This window comes from Anopheles funestus, chromosome 3RL (genome assembly GCF_943734845.2).
Source record: "Anopheles funestus chromosome 3RL, idAnoFuneDA-416_04, whole genome shotgun sequence".
Lineage (NCBI taxonomy): Eukaryota > Metazoa > Arthropoda > Insecta > Diptera > Culicidae > Anopheles > Anopheles funestus.
In genome coordinates this window covers 58,663,874-58,680,765 of record NC_064599.1, presented here as the reverse complement: position 1 = coordinate 58,680,765, position 16,892 = coordinate 58,663,874, and the positions used below count along the sequence as shown (strand labels likewise).

The 16,892-nt window shown below is 43.2% G+C and overlaps 3 protein-coding genes across 4 annotated transcripts in view; 1 reads left to right on the top strand and 2 right to left on the bottom strand.

Annotated features, from left to right (window-relative positions):
* LOC125770773 (reversion-inducing cysteine-rich protein with Kazal motifs) overlaps positions 1-16,892 on the bottom strand; it is a 34,949-nt gene that overhangs the window by 3,438 nt on the left and 14,619 nt on the right. The window contains exons 2-3 of the mRNA XM_049440742.1: positions 8,779-8,834; positions 53-533 (exon numbers count right to left, since the gene is read on the bottom strand). Of these exons, the coding sequence (XP_049296699.1) occupies positions 53-533; positions 8,779-8,834 (537 nt within the window). The remainder of the gene's footprint in view (positions 1-52; positions 534-8,778; positions 8,835-16,892) is intronic.
* Positions 580-1,532, top strand: LOC125770778 (uncharacterized). Its single transcript, XM_049440750.1, has 2 exons — positions 580-1,197; positions 1,271-1,532. The coding sequence occupies exons 1-2, from the start codon at positions 595-597 to the stop codon at positions 1,439-1,441; spliced, it is 774 nt and encodes a 257-aa protein (XP_049296707.1). The 5' UTR covers positions 580-594; the 3' UTR covers positions 1,442-1,532.
* On the bottom strand, positions 1,590-2,573 carry LOC125770777 (uncharacterized). Of its 2 annotated transcripts, none has more exons than XM_049440748.1 (2): positions 2,083-2,573; positions 1,590-1,968 (listed from the first exon to the last, which is right to left on the bottom strand). In XM_049440748.1, exons 1-2 carry the CDS (start codon positions 2,549-2,551, stop codon positions 1,595-1,597), a joined length of 843 nt encoding a protein of 280 aa, XP_049296705.1. In that variant the 5' UTR covers positions 2,552-2,573; the 3' UTR covers positions 1,590-1,594. The 2 variants fall into 2 exon arrangements, with proteins under 2 accessions (XP_049296705.1, XP_049296706.1); XM_049440749.1 differs by having other exon boundaries at positions 1,677-1,968; positions 2,048-2,573.

Below are 16,892 nucleotides of genomic sequence, written 5' to 3'. Positions count from 1 at the left end.
GAAGGTAACGCCGACTGGTGACAACTTTGATGGCGGTAGGTTCATAACTCACATCGCTTCAAGTTCCGGTTGAAGGTCACATCGATGAATCCTTTGATGCACTGCATCACGTTGCTGTTGTTGGTGCGGCAAGCCGTCAGCACCTGTTCGCGCAAGGCTCTCGACGGTGTCTGGTAGCGCTGGAACACTTCACCGCACGCTTCGAGACATTCGGCCGTATGGGCACTGCTGCAGCACCGATGGCCATCCTCCTGACGCTTCAAGCATCCGAACAGTTGCTGCTCATCGCTCGCCCGACAGCCCGTCCGGAGATCTTCCCGCGATGACCCCGTAGCACACACGTGCTGACATCTGACGGACATCGCCAATGGGCAGCAGATTCGTCCCGGCCAGCTTGCACCCCGCTGGACGGCTACCATCGTCTCGTTCATGCACTGCCAGAAGGGGACCTGCTGTCGGGGACAGTACTTGCGCACGTCCACCAGTTTGGCCTCCCGTGAGCCTGGTTCGGACGCGATTCGTGCCAGCGACAGCTACGGAATGGAGAAGGAAAGTAAAAAGAGCACAACAACGCGTTAGATCGGTGGCATATAAATGCATCGCACAAATAGTATCCCACGCACTAGTTACGCACTGGAGAATTGGAAGTTACGCCCGGCGATGTATTGTGCCATGCGTGGGTTTATCCTGGTAGTTATCGTTTGGACGGCTTCAACGGAACAGTCAATATCCGAAGTGCGATCGCTATCAATGCACGATCGTCATGTTTGCAACGCAGTTCAGCTTGAAAGAGAATTTTTCATTACACCTGCAGCATGTTTAAGGGCACGTGCGCAAGGAGAATTTGAGCTAATCGGTAGTGATCGGTTCCCCCCAAAAGTGACATCGAAGACACAGTGTTATGTGACGAGAGGTCAATCGCACCCCAAGTACATCTTCCTGAGCCACAACATTGCGCTTATTCAAGTGCAATGTGGACAAAGTTTGCGCGAAGTACAAAATACCTCGATCAGTGATAGCAAAACAAACGATCATCTAACACTTGCCGGTGTTAACAACTCTCTGCGTCGAGTGTCCACACACGTGGAGACCCAAAAATGTGCGCTGTGTCAAAAGGAGTACGCAGAGTTCAGTTGCAAGCGACAGATCTGTCTAAAACTAAGCCGAAAGGTCACGCAAAAGCTGTCAACGGTTGAGGTAAGTAACGAACGTGCTTCAGGCATAAGGAGATTAAAGGCGCGTTAATATGACTTGCATGTCTCGCTGGCAGGGTCTTGTAGGTGCCGGAATATTCACGCAGAATGCAAAGCTTGTCGGTGTACTGTCGTACGGATTTGCTAATGGAAGTCTCGTCGCGGAAAGAGTGATTTATTATAAACAGTTTCTGCACAGGACGATGCAAGAATTCCAGCGTGGCAAGAATAATAGCCCAAGTTTCTAGTAGATTTAGCTTCAAGCTTCAAAACGAAAGTACATGGCAGATTAGAGCAAGTTTAGCCAGCCAGTTGTCCAATAAAACATCATCCCCATTATCGTGTGTATTTATTCTTGACTGTCCATTCAGTTGGAAGGTACTCAATATTCAGCTGTGTGTCTATTTACTTAATCTTTCCTTCGTACGTCGCTCATAAAAACGCAAAACCCACTCGTTTGGTAGAAGTTGTACTCCCCTCCAGAACCACCTGCTTTCGCGCTTTAGGACGATACGTGCCTTCAATGGCACGTCCTCAACAAGGGATGCAACACGAGCAGCGGCTGTTTTTTTTTTATTGCCGCAGTAATGCAACATTTTACACGACCGGTTCAGCGTCTTGCTGCGGCCATAAAGTTGAGCATCTCCAACCGTTCCCTGCTTTGCCGTTCCAGATCCGCGTACAGTGTTGCTTGGAGCTTTCGTCGGAACTGCCAGACCCAAGTGTCCCGCCGTTGCTTGCTCTTCACTGCAAGTGCTGTTTCGATGGCTTCCATCTACGGGCGTACGAGAACGGGGAACGAATTGAAGTGCGTTGGAAACAAAGGGTATCTTACGCTAGAATTCATACGACACCTGTTTAAGACAGTTGGTGTACAGTACGACCGTACCGGGTGTGGCCGGACAGGGAAGAATCCTTCGTATCGCCAACACTTGACACTCCCGGCAAGTCTTCGTCGGTGCGGTCGACAACAGGGCGTAGGAAGCGATAAAGTTTCGTACCGTTTGATCAAGCACGGTTCGGTTGCTACCATCTGAAGCACTGACCGGCACAAGCGAAGGTACACGATGTTGGCAGGCAGGTTGCTGCCGCAAGCTAGCCACCTTTCGACCCAAACGCTCCCGTACGTACGGTGCCGGTGTAATGTCACCATAAATCATCGCAATTTGGTGCTTTCGATATGACCGAACACAGTCCGCATCGGTGACGTACGCCGTCGGGGACAGTTTTATGGCCCAGCAGAGTAACGTCCGATTTCTTGTCGATGCGTCGCGCAGTGCAACAAACTCACCACGTACGGCAAACAGTGTTGCCAGCGAAAGCAGTACCAGCAAGCGAACAGTCAGGAGGCTGTGCATAGTATCTAGAACGATCGTTAACTAGCGCGAAAAGACGATAACGGTGTAGACGAAGGTAGTGCACGGTGTCGATATCAACCTAGACGCATTCTGATCAGAGTCCCTATCCGGGGGAGGCGATGTGTGTTTGTGAGCGGGGAACGGTTTGATTTATCGATTTGCCGAAGGCAAACAGTAATTGCACCGCTGGGTGGACACTTTTTGCCATTTTCACCTTCGATGCGTCGAGTGAACGAGGCCGGGACATAAATAAACGTGAGGTGGGGTGAAAAAAAGTGAAAGAAACACAAGCATGTAAACAGATAAACGTTTGCACAGGTTGTGCCACGTTATACGGCAAAAGGTTGTGGAGATGTAGTACATTTTGTTTTTGCATGTGGAATATGCGTTTGATTGCTGATCGGTCAGTTTTACTGTGTCCGGTGAAGCTTGTGAAAGGGGCCGGTAAGTGAATAGGCCGATCTTTCTTGGAGGATGAGGAACTCGTTACGAGATGGTGTTTGTCAATTTATTTCAAGTTTGTGAAGATTTCGAACTGGTTATATGATTCTTAGTTAGAGTCCTGTGTTTTTTGTCCTATTTTTTAATTCTTTTGATAGTGGTTCGAAATATAATTCGAAGTACTAAATTATGATCAATTTCCAACATTTAATTCTTCTTCAGTTTGGGTTGAAGCAATCGAAATTGCATTGAAACATTAAGAACCTTTACATTGTACTATGCGTATCTTCAATTCTTTGTCGCATCTGTGAATACTTCACACGAGTTCTCTCCCACCTAATTGTGGATCCAAAACTTATAGATGAGGAGATCAAGTACAGAGTGATCTCTTCTTACTTCCTGGAAGTTTGAAGTAATCGATCAAATAGTGAAGAAATACCTCATGAAGATCATCTTTATGTCGAGCCAAAAAGACATCAGACAATCTCGCAGAAGGAGTTTTCACAAATCCTCCCAAAGGACACATAAATAAAAATAGAACTTCGAATGGAGGATTAAATTCAACGACTTCGAATTAATTGCCCATAAGTCGTGGTTTTAAATCTCGTCCGAACTGTGCTCTCGTAGCAAGACTTAACTGTTCAGCTAGTGGTAAGCGTAAGAGAAATATGTAACAGCTCCTAAAGCGCATTTCATTCTACGAAACATGTTTTTAAAAATTATCCTCGCCAACATTATCATAAATTTCAAGTATTAATATCACAACCAACCCCTAATAATGTTCCCTCCGAAATAACCATCCATCCAAGGACGAACGAACTGGTTTTTCCATCAACGGCTGGTGATGGTGTGTTGCTGTTTGCCGTTCCCTATTCCACGTCAGCTAATTGCATTCCGTTCATTGGAACCGAACCGGACACCGGCATCTTTACCATGCGTGTTAATTAATTGGTAGCTGGACCATTAAACCGTCATCGGGAGCGTTTTCACTTCACTTTCCCCGGTACGGACGGACGGAGCAACGCATCCCGAAGGCGTGCAAGATGCACGGTCAATTTACGGCAACTTCGTCCTTCACGATTACAGACTGGTGACAAAACATAGCAGCTTGTGTTTCGATTAGGAAACGGATCATGATTCCGCTAATGAATCAATCTACACAACCCGGCATGATACCGTGCGTTACAGTTAATGTTTCGCCCAACGCAAGCAGCACGCGAAAGAAAGTTCTAAATAGAACGTGCCGAAGTGGGTACGAGAGAGGTCATGTGCGATGCTGTGCAAACCGAAACCGAGCAGGATCATTTACTGTGGCAAATGTATTAATTACCGTGCTCTTCGTTTGGTCCCAGCCGTACGACGGGCAAGTTTGTTCGAAAATCAAGCAAAGAACCTGTTGACCTAAAATTAAATTTCAACCTGGTGGTTGCGCTATCAAGTTTCACGGTTCGCTTTCACGGGGTTTTTCGTCCGTCAGGTTAACTAATTGTGCAAACTGTGTGCCCAACCTTTTACTGTTCTCATTCCTACCTTCGGTACCGATGCCGACTCCAAGCGGCACTTAATTAAAATTCAAAATTATTCAAAAACAAACCGATCTGATCATTGGGAACCGAATGCGGCCGCATGAGAGAAACGGCAAAAAGGAGATTCGTTTCACCCCAAACAACGCCACAGTTTGAAAGTCATGGGAAAAATGGATCTTAATCTCGACAGGATGTCAACCCGCGTGCTTCACCGAATGGAGACGAAGGTGCATCGACGCATTTTTTTTCTTCGCTCTCTTCTGTTACAAAGTTTGGGTGAGAAATAGAAGGTCGGAATTATGCTTCATAATTTATTGCCGATGCTGTGACGGTAATTCTTTCTTTGGACCTATCGAAAAGGAAAGAAGAAGAAAAAAACGATCTGAAAAACAAACTAGCAACAAATCGTAACCACAGAGCTTTTGCTGCCACATAGGAGAACCATTCGAAGGTGGAGAATAACCGATAGATGGTGAATTTATACATCCGCACGTTTCGCTGATGTGTTTTGCGTTTGTGGCCTGAAATTGGCAAAAAAAAAGATACGCCACTCCGCAAAAGGGACACACATTTTTAAAACCAATAAATAACCATCCTCAAGTCGGTAGCTTATCGCGACTAAAAGTCATCAATTTATCAATTTTCTGAATAAAAATACATTATAGAACCGACAAAGTGGCATCCCCAGCCCAAAGGGGAAAGGAGGAATTAGAAGTGATCTGATGATTAATACGGAACGAAATACATGAGAAAAATGCTAAATTTTAAGGTAAATGAATGATAAAATAAATATTCAAAACTACAACTTTATTCTCAGATAAAAAAAGGGACATCAAATTTCTTCCTTCAAACTCGACTTTTCAATGGTTTGTGAAATTTGTCTGACCCGCGTCTAGTTTAGAATTTGAAAAGTATCTCTCAGAAATAGGAGGACATCTTCAATAAACCAAAAGAATCATTGAGAAAAGAACTAACGTCAGTCGAAAAAATCTCACAAATTTTTTGGAACAGGATACAACCAAACTTCTTATAACGAGTTTAATATGATACAGTGTTTTAAATAAGTTTTTTTAATAAGTCAAATAATCCGTTCGATAATTGAAATTTACTTGTTATCTTTGACGGTTCTTACGGTAGGCGGAGTAGCCGAACTGCCGGTCAGGGGCGCCTCGAACAATGGAAATGTGTATGAATGTTAGTAGCAGAAGAAACCTTTCTTCTAGCCACAACACACTAACCAACACGGTGGTATAGGAAAAGGGACCCTTTTCCAACTAATTAATTGCTACTTGATCGAACCAATGTCCCTTTAAAGCGTTTTCCAACTAATCACAACAATAGTGTTTTAGGTTACTAAAAAGTCTATTAAAATGCCTGATTTCTCCATGCCATAAATGTAAGAACGGATTTGATCGAGAGGAGCAAATAGTTTTGGTTGAACTGATTTTTTTTCTACGAAGCTTCAAGGAGGCTGTAAAGTGTGTGCGAAAGAGTGAGAGAAATTGTGAGCCGCTTCGCCGATTATAGTTGTGTAGGTGTGATAACGTAGCAGAAGCGATAATGCTAATGAGAAAAGGAGAAATTGTGATCAGTAGCGATCGGACAGCAATACATTAAAGTTATGACAAGCTATCGGTGCGTGCGGACAGCGGGCGTCCTTCCTTTGTACGCATAAAACGTTTAATAATAATGTGTTTTTGGGTGTCAAAAAGTGAAATCCTTTCTTTAGCGATACAAAGAATGGTTTGTACATTAATTCCTGTTTTAAATGTGATGTTAAACAGTGAAAATTTGTTTAGCACATGTTCAAATTATTTCAAGCGTCGGCTTGGGTTGTGTCAGCGTATGCGTAGCGTGGTTTCAATACCCTCAATGCGTAAAGTGTGTTAGTGAAATTTGTTCCATTTTGCGCTCTTATACCTGCGCAGGGAATCCAACATTAAAGTTATCATTGTGGTCAGCGCAGTTTGCTGTACGCTTACGCCGGACGGTACGTGTGTGAGTGTAATAAAATTTTCAAACCAGTGCGTGTACTATGCGTGTACTAAGGTTGCAAATTATTCGCTATCGCTTAGTGCGTTAAGTGCATTTGTGTTGTTGCCGGATAATAAAATTTGAAATTTATTAAAAAAAATAAATTCGGTGCTTGTTGTGGATAGTGCACATGAAAAAAAAATAATCTAGTGTTGGTTATTTTTCGGTGAATAGAAAGTGAGTCCTATTTCCCAATGACCATTGTAGGCGAGTGTTTAAAATGTGGTTTTAAATGTGTGTGAAAAAAAGAAGTGTTTTTAGTTGTTGTTTGGTGATAAAAAAAGGTGTCTATTTCCCAATTAGCTTATCGCTTAGTGCGTTAATTCGTGTTTTAAAAATTGTTGCCATTATATGCGTATGTGGTGTTTTAAATGTGCCAAAGCCCATTGAAATGTGTATGTGAAGAAAAGTTGCCTATGTGTGAAAGCAAAGAGCCCGCGAAGAAGCAGTTTTGTGCTCTGAAGTAAATGGTTTCCTGTGGTTTATGAAAGAAAAAGTGTCCTGCGTATAAACTATCGTTAACCCGGGTAAGTAAACGACATTCAATCAGAAATAAACATGTATGTATATAAATAAGACTTTTACTAGAAACAAATTTGTAGCAGCCGTGAGTTTAGTGTAGTAAAAAGTTTCCCTCAAAGCTCAAGTAAATTACCCCCTCCCGATCAGCCATTTTGTATTGATTACTGGGGCTCGTAGGGGCTTGATTCTGCCTAGGTCCTCAAAGGGGCTTGATTTGCCATTGCCACCATTTTATTTCTTCGCTGACGCCATCTCTAAAGCCGCTCTAAAGCCTATCATCCGTATGCTATTCTTCTGTGGTATCTCATTTGAATGAATTTAGCAATTTCGTAAGGCAATAATCTTATTTTATAGCATATTGATAAACGTTCTTTACGGTGCTTATTTGGGTGCCTTAAATATGCGATTGATGCAATAACAATTCCAATAAAGCTGTCAACTGTATTCGAAGCGGCAACAAACGTAGCTGTTGTTGAGTCAAAAAAAAAAGTCATCGATTGGATTAATAAAACAAAACCCACAAACAATGCAATGGGCGGCATGAACAAATAAAAACCCTCGACTATCGTAAATACCATCGCATAAAACATTAACACTGATGACTGTCTATTGCCACCGATGCCGTCGCCATCACCGTATATTCAAATGAGTGAATCTAACCTCAAAATTTTTTGCATTCAATTATCTTATTTATTTATTTATTTTGTTGTGGTACTGCTTGAGACCCTCTGTACATCTCTTTTGGGAAGAAGGATCGACACGTCGGTCGGTTTATCGATTGTACAGGAAGGGCACGAAAATCAAGATAATCGAACAGAGACACCCGTGGAGAAGACAAAACAAAAAACACACATTGATTGTTTCAAGAGAAAAAAAACAGAAACACAAAACATTCCTTCGCCAATGCTGGAACGCTCCGACACCCTGGCGAATGGATTGAAATACTGAGAAAACTTTAAACTCTTCAAAAATAAAAAAAAACATGGTCACACCAAAAAACACAAAACACAAGCAGAAAACAAACAGCATAGAAATAAAACTACTTCGACATAAATCATACTTTAGTACATGGGAATCCAATTCCGGGAAGTGTTCGGTTGGCGTCCGCGTTCGTCTAAGGGTTTATGAATAAAATTTCGTTTTATTTTTATTAACCGGCCAACTCTGCCTGCTTATTCAATTTGCCGCAGAATTGCCGCTGCTACCAGTGCGCAGCATGGTGCACACATTAATTTGCATTCCACATAACCCAACCACCAAGGTCTGCACGAATTGGGGATGGGATTTGAATTTGGAAAATTAATAAATTGACAGATGGTTATACAGCGATAATGACTCCCAAACCTGACACCGGTTTGGGGGCAGCAGTACGGATGGAACGTACTGTAAACCGTCCGCACTGGAGACATGGTTCATGTTCACCATCTAACCAACACGCCCCAAAACGGATGCTAAGTAAGACATTTATCGAAAGGTGCTCGGTACGCGCGATATCTTGATCCAACTTGCGACTCATTCGATCCATCATTTTTTGTTCTTGTTTTTTTTTAGTATTCCCTTCGCAATGTATGATCGCGCCCGATCATACGTGCGCTCACATGGTGCGATCGCTTGCCGTACGATGTTTGCCGACAACTTGACAAGAAACTTTGGGATGGAGGGAGCATGTCTAGAGGGAGCTAGAGGTTTTTGATTGATACTTACATTCTCGCAGGCCGCCTTGCAAGATCCCTGAACCTCGGCGCAACATCGGAAGATATCTGTGGAACGCATAAAGAGAGAAGCGGAAAGATTAGATACGATATGCTCGTACAGGTATCGGAAAGCGCTTCAACCAGGTCGAAACAACAAAAGCAACATGACAGGCGCAGATGAACGGATAATGAATTAAACGCGGCAGGCGACAGGCGGACGTATCTCTTCGGTGCCTCTTTTTTGAAACATGCATTGCATTCCACCACAAACGATGGTGCTGCAGTTCTGCAGAGATGCAAAGTTTTTTGCGTGGGCCGAACGCATGTTAAATCGAGCAGACAGAAGTGGAAGGTATCGCACAGGGGATGGTAGGAAGGTGGAAATGAAATTTATTATGCAAATTTTGTGCCCTACCCGAACCCGGGTATCACGCTGTGTGCTGGCCCAAGAATCAATTATACAAGACTGCAAAAGCTCACGGCAAAAGGCTAAACACTGGAACGAAGGAAACCCAGCGAAGCGGAACAGCTTTGTGGACTTTTCTCACCTGATTGTAATTTAGATTAGTGCCGGATGGGAGTAAAGTTTGCGAAAGATTTTGAAGGATTTGTGTGCATTTATAAAGGGTTGTTTCTTCAGATGCATTTAGGGAAATTGCTTAACTCCAGATTGAAGTAGCAAGTTTGGTATAAATTTTAATCTCCTGACCGGATACGAAGAACTTTCTTTGTAAGTTGTTCTATTTGGGTAATGTGTAGCTTTGTTTAAGCAAACTAAGCACTAAACTTGACTCATTATCTGTACCTTAAATGCTGAATTCGTACCTCTTTGGTTTGTTAGACGACGAGTCGCCGAGAGGGAAGATATTCGATTGAAGTTTCGTCTCCCATTACCACAGACAGATAGTGATTTTACAACGGCACGTAGTCGTTCCATTCATTTTGTGATTACTCTTACATTATACGCGATGGGTATCATATGACATGGAATGAAGTTCGTCTGTTAGTGATAATCTATTCAAATGGGTTAGTTTTCGGCGTGTGTTTTTGAGTCTGAAATTTCTAGTAATGTAATTAAAATTAACACGTACAGTAAACCTGCTTCAGGTGTTTGAGAGTTTTTTGTCTGGCTGATTAAAACCTCCGTTTTTGGCCCCATATGTGTGGAAGGACAATGAAGGAACCTCTATAATGAAGAACTCACGGTCGTACAAGGAATTAGACGCAAAAGTTCCAATGTTCTGACCATATCATTAGAATTGCACCAGACGATCCAATCGGAATAATGCTTTTAGGTCGACAACATGGACAGGGGATGCGTGATAAGTCCACACTGAGATATAGTGATAGCGTTAATAATGGGATAATGAATTAGCTGACGACAGAGCTCGACCGTGAGCGGTTGATTGGACTTCTCCAGCAGTTCGAGTTCAAGAACAATGCGTCACCATCATGTTCCTTCTTGCCCGATTAATCTTCTAAATCCTATCGAAAACATCTGCCACATAGAAGACCTAAGACAGGTTCATGATCTCTTGATCAATTTATAGAAGATGATCTCCGACATGTTTTACCTCTGTATCTCGAATTCTCCTCTCTGACAAGAAATTGAAGAGAAGACAGATAGGAACTGAATACTCCTCTACGACAACAAGTTGAGGAGAAGACATACAGGAACATCTCTAGCGAAGACGTTTGATGACAGTTAAGGACATTGAGAGTTTTACCTTCACCGAGTATGTGATCAATAATAATACCCAGTAAATATCTGCAGAATAACCTCAACTTGCACCTGAGTCGTTCACATCAAGGTAATGAAAGCGGACAAAAAAGTAGACTCCGCTTACTTCCCAGAAGACTCATACTGAGATGAGTCTTATGCCAAAGGTGCGTTTGATGTTCTAAAATCGAAATAAATTATTCTCACGTGACATTAATTTTGATTCATAATGGGTTATAAGTAAGAATCATCTTTACAGTAATTAAAAAAGAAAAAGGAACATATTTTTTCCCCGAGAAAAGATCAACTAGCAAGTACATAAATTATTGTGCGCTTAAAAAGAATAAAGCCAGTACTCTTCCTTATGATTTGTTTGAAGTTTGTCTACAGTGAATTATAACACTAAATCATATTTTCACAGCTTCCACATACGTCCGGATCTTTTGTGCCCATGTGTAGATGGTTTCGTTGTGCATCAAACGTAGCATCCAGACCAACAACAACAAAAAAAGGTGGGAAAAGAAAAGAAAATAACACATTCCAAAGATCACATCCAATGTCTTGGTTTCCGTTTCAAGCAAATCATCCTGCGGCGGAAAGGGAAAGCGTCAAGCGGGTGGCTAAATTTAGTTTGTCCTCCGTCAGTTCGCATCACCGTTCATCATCTATCATGACAAAATCTTCGCACCACTCAGACAAGTTCTTGGCCTACTTCGGGGGCAACGTCTTCAGGGTTTTTTTTCTTCATCCCATCCCGACGTACGGATGGGATGCATCCAACAGATGATGCGTATGTACAATACCAAGCATTGGACGTCTAGTGCAAAATGTGTCCCCATTCTAATGCAATGTTTGCCTTTAGGTGTCCCGACACGGACAACATGTACAGAGAGGTGTGAAAAGAATGCCAACAAAGCGGAGTTTGTTTCACCAGAGTTTCTCACTTGCACAGACGTTGATCTTCGGCTATGCTTTGATTTAGACATTCATCATGGCGAGGAGTCGGTTTTTGAGGCAAATAGAAAGCTAGACATCCTCAATAAAACCGCTATCTAAAGAAAAGAAATGATCGAGGTAGTTACGGGATTCGTTTATTTTTAAACCGCCACAAAAGTATCTCTCTTAGTCGCTTATGCCACTCTTGTTTTATATCTGGAACCAAAACAAACCAAAATGTCTAGACGTATGAGTGTGCGTTTTTTGGTGATCTTTAGTGTTCCTTGTGCGAACGATCAGATTTATCAAGTCTGGTATAATGTTTCTTTTGAACAAAAGAGATTTGAACAAAGACTCTTTAGACATCAGCTGCATTCTGACTAGTTTCCTGCCCCAAGTAAAGGTAAAAAAGCAAAGACCTCTCAGGTGCTTTTGGAGGTGTAAAGTTACGTATATTACATCAGCTCTGCTGTATGCTTTCTTTACTTTCTCGACTTGCAGCTGATAAGAGGTGCGAGTGTGAACAAGAAAAAAAAACACTGCCACCATGCAAACGTGCCATTTTTCGGGAACGGGTATACTGCAAAACAGCCGGCTGCGTATAAAAGCCCATACAGTCATGTGACAGAGCATCATAACACCTCTCCAGTGCACGGGTGCAAAACGGGTGCAAACATGAAGCAGTTAATGTGTGTAGTAGTGTTGACGTTGGTGGCACCGAACCTGATTGCCGGTGAATGCGACACCAAGGGTGTCATCGTGGAGAAGAGTTTCCTACAGTCGGTGCACGATTGTACCGAGTATCTGCAGATCCCAAAGGAACGGTTGGTGCAGTACATGGCCAACGAGTTCCCGCCCGATGATGAGACGAAATGTTTGCTGTTCTGTGTCGGTGTCGATTTGGGCTGGTGGAACAATACGTGCGGATTGCAGGCACCCTCGATGATAAGCTACTTCCAGCCGGTCCAGGGTGACAAGCAGTATGAAAAGCGCACCAAGGAGTGTCTGGAACGGCGCGTCGGTGCCATCGAGTCACCGAACAGCTGCTGCCAGGCGTACGAAACCTTCCAGTGCTACTTCCAGGAGTTTGGAAATCTTGTCACCTGCCCACAGTACGTGCGTTTGACGAAGCTGCAAGCTACCCAGGCCGCATATGACTGTCTGGTGATGATGCGCTATCCGGAGGATCTGCTCAAGGTGTACGCCAGTGGAAAGGTTGAGGATTCTCCCGAAACTCGCTGTCTGTATCATTGCATCGATCACCGTACCGGACTGTACACACAAAACGGCATCTCCTTGTCGCGATTCTTCATTCGTGACTCATCGTACAACGATTACCGGTATCTGAGCAAGGAGACGAGAGCATGCCGTGATCGCATTCGCCATTCTGGGTGCGACAAGTGTACCGAGGTGTACAAAACGCACCAGGAGTGTCTGGCTGGGTTGGGAGAGAATGGTTACACGTCCGGTATTATTACTGCTGGCGCTCAAATTGCCCTTACCGACCTCGGTGTAAGTTGTGCTGCTGAACCTGTGAAATCCTGTACGACTTACCCACCCTACCACCATCCTACCTATCCACCTACGAAGCCTACATACACAACGCAGGTCTATACGACGACGAAGAAACCGTGCTCGGTGTGCAACAACCGGTACGAAGCGGCAAAACCGTATCCTTCTCCAGTTGCTAGTGTCGAACCGGCAGTAGCATTGTCGTACAGCAGTCGCAAACCGTCGACAACCTGCAACAAGGGTTCAATGGGACAGGTTTATAATCTACCGTTTGTGGCGTACAGAGGACCCTCATGCTCGTGCAAACGTTGCGCGGCTCGTCAACACTAGTCGACAGAAGTATTGATATTATATTCAATTTTGTAACTCCACGCAAGAAATGCACTAGAGACTGTGGTGCAAATATTAATTTATTAAAAATCTTTTTTATACAAAATATAAAATAATAAATAAAAATATAACGAATTTTAACAGCTGTTGCTTTTAATTGAGTTTGAGAAAAAAAATACGTAGCCTAATCACATTAATCTGTCGTTCGAATTAATTTTTACCTTAACTTGTATTTTCTCGGTAATATCAGGGAGGTCATCCCACCGACGATGACCCAATGGTTTGCTTAATAGCGGCGTCAGTCTTATAAGACAGGCCTAGGTCTCAAATCTCATTCGAGTATCCTTTCACACACGCAGGACTTTCTTTCAGACTATATTGTCACAGGTAACCTAAGTTAAGTAAAATCAGAAATTGCAGATCAAGAAAAGAAAAAGCTTCCCTCGTATATAAAAACGTAATCAATGTATAAATCAATGAATTGTATGTTTTGGTGTTAGACATTGTTAGATAAATATCTCCTGAGGTGGATAAAAAAGAAGATTGCTTACTATAATAATATGTGAACATGAAGAAAACAACAAAAGAAAAATAAATTCCTCATATGACAAAAACAATAATTAGGATTGCTTTTTAAAATGCTAAGAATTGGACGAGTTACTTCTGCATAAACTAGTGTGTAGTAGGGATGTTTGGACCTGCGGAACCGTCACCAAAACTAACGGCTCCGAAGCAGACTTCATGTTTGTACACCAAAATATGTTGTACCTGTTTATCATGTTATCTTTATTATGAAATTTTTATGAAAATAGAACATTTTCGCACATAAAACACACCTGACATTAGCAATAAGTGTAGTATCTGTTGGGTGTGCTCATGTGGTGACAGTTTTTGTGTTATGCAACTACTGTCAGTGACAAATCACTGTTTTATTTACGGTCTATCTAGTGTTAAGAACGGCCAGGCAGTAACAATACTTATTTTTACCACGTAGCCGGATAGTCAGTCCTTGCCTACGGGTGGGATGGGATTTGATAGTCGGTCCTGTCGTGTGAAATCGACGCCGTTTATCACATACACCACCGGGCCGCTCCAACAAATCACTGTTGTGTGATACAAAAATAGCTCAACGACCACAGCAATGGTTCTATCTTACATGACTTATTAAGCTTCGACATAACTTAATACATGGAGAAAAATTTGAAAAATTCTGAATTTTGAGATATGTCTTTAAATCGGAGTCGGAGCTGGGTACGCAGTCGTTAGTTTGGAATCGACTCCAAAAATTTCTGGAACCATTTTTCCATCACTAACGTGCATAGTAACTCCAATCAAACCCAGCTCACGGCTACATTACTCTAAACTGCATACATCGCATCATATTTCATGTGAGTCTCCGTCACTCTCTGTTTAGTAAGCAACCTGCATGGCTTAATGCAAACTTCTCCAGGATCGTGATATAACACTGAGGATCGCCGTAAACAAACGCGATAGCGCTAAGATACTATCAAACGGACCCCTAAGCTCTAAGCCTTTCACTTCTCTGTGTGCAGTTTTGTGAAATAAAAACACTGCTTCACCGCATCTTCTTATGATGGGTGTGCCGATTATTATTTTTTTTATCCTTATAATAGGGATGTGCAATGTGTACACCATGCTCATACATTACGTGCCACGGCAGTAACTACAAGCGTGACAGTTAGCATTGTGAACATATAAAACGCGTTTATCAAACCGCGTGTTACCGCATACGGTGAGTGCCGTTCGGAACAGGTACATTACGTACGAGGTAAAGCGTAAAGCGCCATCATGAAGCAGCTGGTGCTCGGTATTATGTTGGCCCTGGTGCCTTTCAGCGCTCTCGCCAACGACACTAAGGGACTTACGATCGAGAAGAGTTTCCTACAGTCAGTGCATGACTGTGCCGAGTATCTGCGAGTATCGAAGGAACGGTTGGTACAGTATCTGGCGTACGAGTTTCCACCCGATGACGAAACGAAATGTTTGATCTACTGCGTCGGTACGGATCTGCACTGGTGGGACAGCGCATGCGATTTACAGGTTCCGGCAATCATGAACTTCTTCCAACCAGTGCTGGGCGACAGACAGTACGAGAAGCGTACGAACGAGTGTCTGGAGAGGAATGTGCACAGCAGGAACTCATCCAACAACTGCTGCAAAGCGTACGACACGTTCCAGTGTTACTTCCGGGAGTTTGGCAATCTCGTCACCTACCCACAGTATGTACCGGCGACACAGCTGCAGGCAACGCAGGCCGCCCTCGATTGTCTAACCATGTTGCGAGTACCGGTCGATCTGTTAAAGTCCTACTGCAAAGGTGATCTTCCCAATGTGCCAGAGACGCGGTGTGTGTATCACTGTATTGATCACCGGACAGGACTCTACACCTCGGAAAGTGGACTGCATCTATCTCGGTTCTATGTACGCGATCATCAGGTGAATGATCTTCGATATCTGAGCAAAGACACGAAAGCCTGTCGCGATCGTATCCGGCACTCTGGTTGTGACGTTTGCTCCGAGGTCTACAACACACATCGCGACTGTCTGACGGGGATCGGTGTTGATGGATATACGAGTGGTATCATTACCGAAGCAGCCCGTATTGCACTTACAAAGTTTGCCGTGTGCTGTGAGGATACGCAGCAGCACACATCAGTAGTGGAGGCGGCCGAAGAGGTCGGATACAGTTACGCCTCTTATCAGCCGGTAGTAGTAGTTCCGTGTAAAACTTGCGCCATAGAGAAGGTTTGCACCTTCTCTCCAGTTTTACCAAAGCCAACGCTTCCTCCACCGGTTTATACGCCACGGCCACCATGTTCGCCGTGTGGATCAGTTCCGAAAGTGGTTTCAATGAGTAAGACGTACCCTGCGGTGAAGAGTTATAGCTATGGGGAACGTAGGGTAACGCCTTATGTGAAACATGTAGCACATCCTGGATCGGGTAGACCACAGCTGATGTACTACAAGCCTTCACCATCACTAACCCCAACTCCACCGCTAGCAGCAGTAGTAGAGCCGTGCTCTTCGTCACGCAGTGTCAGTAAACCGGTGTTCTCCACATTCGCGTCCCGATCGTACCCAGAACGATCGCATCGTCCGAATCCATCGTATCGTGCTTGTAAGGCGGAACACTTCGGACTAGCTAAGAACTAAGTAGGTTTAAGTTGCTCTTTTTAAGCAGTTTAATAGTTTGGCAAATAAATTATACGTACGTTATTATTAAATAATTGACGAAAAATTAGTCTATTTAAATCAATTACAAGATCGTTTTACTTAGTAGAGTTGAAAAAAGCACATTAAATGCTTTCTGCAAAATACGTGCCAAATCTTGCCTCACATAATGTTAAACGAAAGTCGGTGGAATGTTTTGTTTGACAAAAGATAAATAAAAGCATCTACCAACGTCAACAGTGTTTTGTGGAAAGCAACTTTTTTGCTTTATGATATAAACAACGCTATTACGTGCGAAAACAAAACGATATGCTGTTTACTAAACAATTGAGGTGGTTATGTAAAAAAAATGACTCAACGCGACCGGTGTACCATTAAACTCCACGCGCGTAGCATCAGCGTAACGCCTTTTATTAACCGATATACACAAATAA

Excerpts from the sequence above, each read along its gene's own strand:
- LOC125770778 (XM_049440750.1), top strand. The coding sequence starts at position 595 with ATGCATCGCACAAATAGTATCCCACGCACTAGTTACGCACTGGAGAAT. Across the intron at positions 1,198-1,270 it reads AAAAGCTGTCAACGGTTGAG|GGTCTTGTAGGTGCCGGAAT; the intron begins GTAAGTAACGAA and ends TCTCGCTGGCAG.
- LOC125770777 (XM_049440748.1), bottom strand. The coding sequence starts at position 2,551 with ATGCACAGCCTCCTGACTGTTCGCTTGCTGGTACTGCTTTCGCTGGCA. Across the intron at positions 1,969-2,082 it reads TCCCTGTCCGGCCACACCCG|ATGGAAGCCATCGAAACAGC; the intron begins GTACGGTCGTAC and ends GTACGCCCGTAG.